This window comes from Apis dorsata, unplaced genomic scaffold (assembly GCF_000469605.1).
Source record: "Apis dorsata unplaced genomic scaffold, Apis dorsata 1.3 scaffold_779, whole genome shotgun sequence".
NCBI classification, from domain to species: Eukaryota; Metazoa; Arthropoda; class Insecta; order Hymenoptera; family Apidae; genus Apis; species Apis dorsata.
Genome location: NW_006263926.1, coordinates 111,958 through 114,564, shown reverse-complemented (window position 1 = coordinate 114,564; position 2,607 = coordinate 111,958). Strand labels below are relative to the sequence as shown.

The following is a 2,607-nucleotide window of genomic DNA, read 5'->3' as shown; positions in this document are numbered from 1 at the left end:
TAATTTTAATTTTATTTAAAATAAAAATATAAAAATATATAAAATATATTAAATATAAAAAAATGTATGTATATATAAGTTTGTAATAGAAGTATATAGATATAAACTATAAAAATCGAATTCGATTTCATTTATTATCATTATATATACATGTGTATTTAGATAAGAATTTCTATTATTAATAAATATGTCCTACGTATGAAAAATACGAGCGCTTACATATATATATATATATATATGTATGCATATGATATATATTTGTGATTGCATAGTTAGCCGTCACCAGTTGTTCAGTTACCATTTATTTCAGTATAATGAATATATACCGAATTGATTTTAAATCGTTTTAACATTGATGTCATGTTATGATTGCCAACAAATAAACGAAGTTGTTCGATATGTGTTAAAAATCACGACAGATTAAAATATAATTTGATTTAATATTTTTTGTGATAAAATGCATACATACCATTGTCAATACCGGTAGTGTATACTAGATACGCCCACAACACATTAAGTGTATTTGCTTTTATGAAAATTTTATGAAAATTTAAAAAAAAAAGTCTTATCAAAATAAAAAGTTCGAAACGTGCTATTATTTTAATTGCTTTGAATTAATTGTAAGTAATGAATTGTGACACTTGATAAGGCTATCTATTTCTTCATCTCTAAAATACGATTGATATATAGTGAGGATTAATTTTTTATACACGTGCAAATTTTCAACGCACATGTATATTTGTTAAATAAAATATAATAAATAAGGAATGGGAATTGACAGTATGAGAGTCGGAGGAGGCCGATGTCCTCCTCTCCTCGTTGGAGGACTTCTCGTTGCTTGTTTAATGCTCATTTGCAACTGGTGGACTTTATCTTCTGAAAATATCGAATTAGTTAGACAGATTGACGAGTTGAATGAACAACTTAAAATTAGGTATTATTATAAGATAATTAAGATAATTTTATATTTATATAAATTAGTTTATTATATATTTTATCACATCATCCGTCATTATTTTTAAAAGTTACTTATTTATAAAAAATATAGTCACACTATATAATTCGTGATAAATTCTACATCTTGAAGTTTGAAATTCTTAAAAACTGATTTAATAATTGACAGAAATCTAATATATTACATATATATATTATGGTGGTTATACTATGTTAATATTCATATCAATATTATGTTTTAGTGCTGAAGAAAGAGATCAATGTGTTACATTACGTGGAAATTTAGAACAAAGATATAAGCATGCAGAAGATGAAGTAGCATCACTTCATGTACGTTTGGAACAACAAGCAGATTTAAAGGAAAAAAACGATAAATTGGAAGATTCTGTTAATAGATACAAAAATGATTTAGATTTATTGAAGTTAAATATTACTAAAACTGCCACTTTGGAGACAAGGCAGGAAAAAAATAATTTTAATATAGAATTAAATTCAACACGAGAAAAAAATAAAAAACTACAGGAGGAAATAGAACAGGTATAATATTAATTATAAATAATTTTGAAATTTTATATCTAAATAAATAAATTATAAATATATATAATTATTAAAATTTTTTTAGTTGAAAAATGATCTTGATAAAATTAAATCTACATGTAATCTAACTACTCAAAAAAAAACTGCATTTATTCCACAAAGTAAGTATTTTATATGTTTCATTAAATTTTGACCTATTTTATACATTTTTATATGTTTGATAACATATAAAATTAATAAAATTAAAATAATTTGAAATGTATATAATTTAAATGATTTATTTTGATACTTTTTTGAAATTACAAAAGAATTATTTTTCATTTACATCTCCTTAAGCAGTTTTTCTAATAATAATTCTTTGTTGAATTGAATTGTTTTATCATATTTATAAAATCAATAGAAATATTAATACAATTTCCATTTTGTTTAATTTCTGCATATCAATTGACTTAGTATTTTATGATATTTTGGCATTTTGCCAATTTAGCTACAAGAGAAGTAATTAACAAGATTCAGTTGGATCCTGTTCCGGAATCAGCTGTAAGAATATCTTTAGCTGGTCAACGTGGTTTGAAATACCATGGAATTCCAATTCTTCCAAAAGATCCACCTGGCGCTGTGCGCCTAAAACCTCGCTTCTCTGTTACAATGCCGAAAGGTAGTGATATGTTTCTTCTGTCTCAGGAGAAAAGAAATCTATCACAAAAATAAAACAGCACTTATTCAGAAATTCTGTACATAAAACATTGTATTTTTGATGCATTTATTATACCATTAGGCTTCTATTTAAATGAATTTGATAAGGCTTTCTAATAAATACTTACACTGCTTATCTACTTAATATGTAGAATGATTTAAGATGTGAATGAAAAAATAAATTTTCATGTATTATAGAAGTATGTTATATTTTAAAGTAAAGATATTAAATTGAATACCAACAATAAAAAAATTATAGATTATAATTGTAGTATCGTTTTTATTTATAATATAAATTATTAAAAATTATAGAGAAAAATTATTCATAATATTTGATCTTAAATTTTATTTTATTCTATGTATTTACATTATTATATTAAAAAATAAAAATTATATCATTTTACATTATTTATTTGAAAT

General features: G+C 23.0%; 2 protein-coding genes across 3 annotated transcripts in view; one reads left to right on the top strand and one right to left on the bottom strand.

Annotated features, from left to right (window-relative positions):
• Positions 1-258: 258 nt before the first annotated feature.
• The window catches only part of LOC102679968 (Golgi membrane protein 1-like), a 3,562-nt gene continuing 1,213 nt past the window's right edge, over positions 259-2,607 (top strand). Inside the window, exons 1-4 of one of the 2 annotated variants that reach the window (XM_031513860.1) lie at positions 259-934; positions 1,197-1,491; positions 1,577-1,652; positions 1,979-2,149. In XM_031513860.1, the coding sequence (XP_031369720.1) occupies positions 768-934; positions 1,197-1,491; positions 1,577-1,652; positions 1,979-2,149 (709 nt within the window). In that variant the 5' untranslated portion in view covers positions 259-767. The remainder of the gene's footprint in view (positions 935-1,196; positions 1,492-1,576; positions 1,653-1,978; positions 2,150-2,607) is intronic. The other variant, XM_006622842.2, reaches the window with a different exon arrangement.
• LOC102680095 (GTP-binding protein Rit2) overlaps positions 2,056-2,607 on the bottom strand; it is a 5,592-nt gene continuing 5,040 nt past the window's right edge. Inside the window, exon 7 of the mRNA XM_031513863.1 lies at positions 2,056-2,187. Within this exon, the coding sequence (XP_031369723.1) occupies positions 2,116-2,187 (72 nt within the window). The 3' untranslated portion in view covers positions 2,056-2,115. The remainder of the gene's footprint in view (positions 2,188-2,607) is intronic.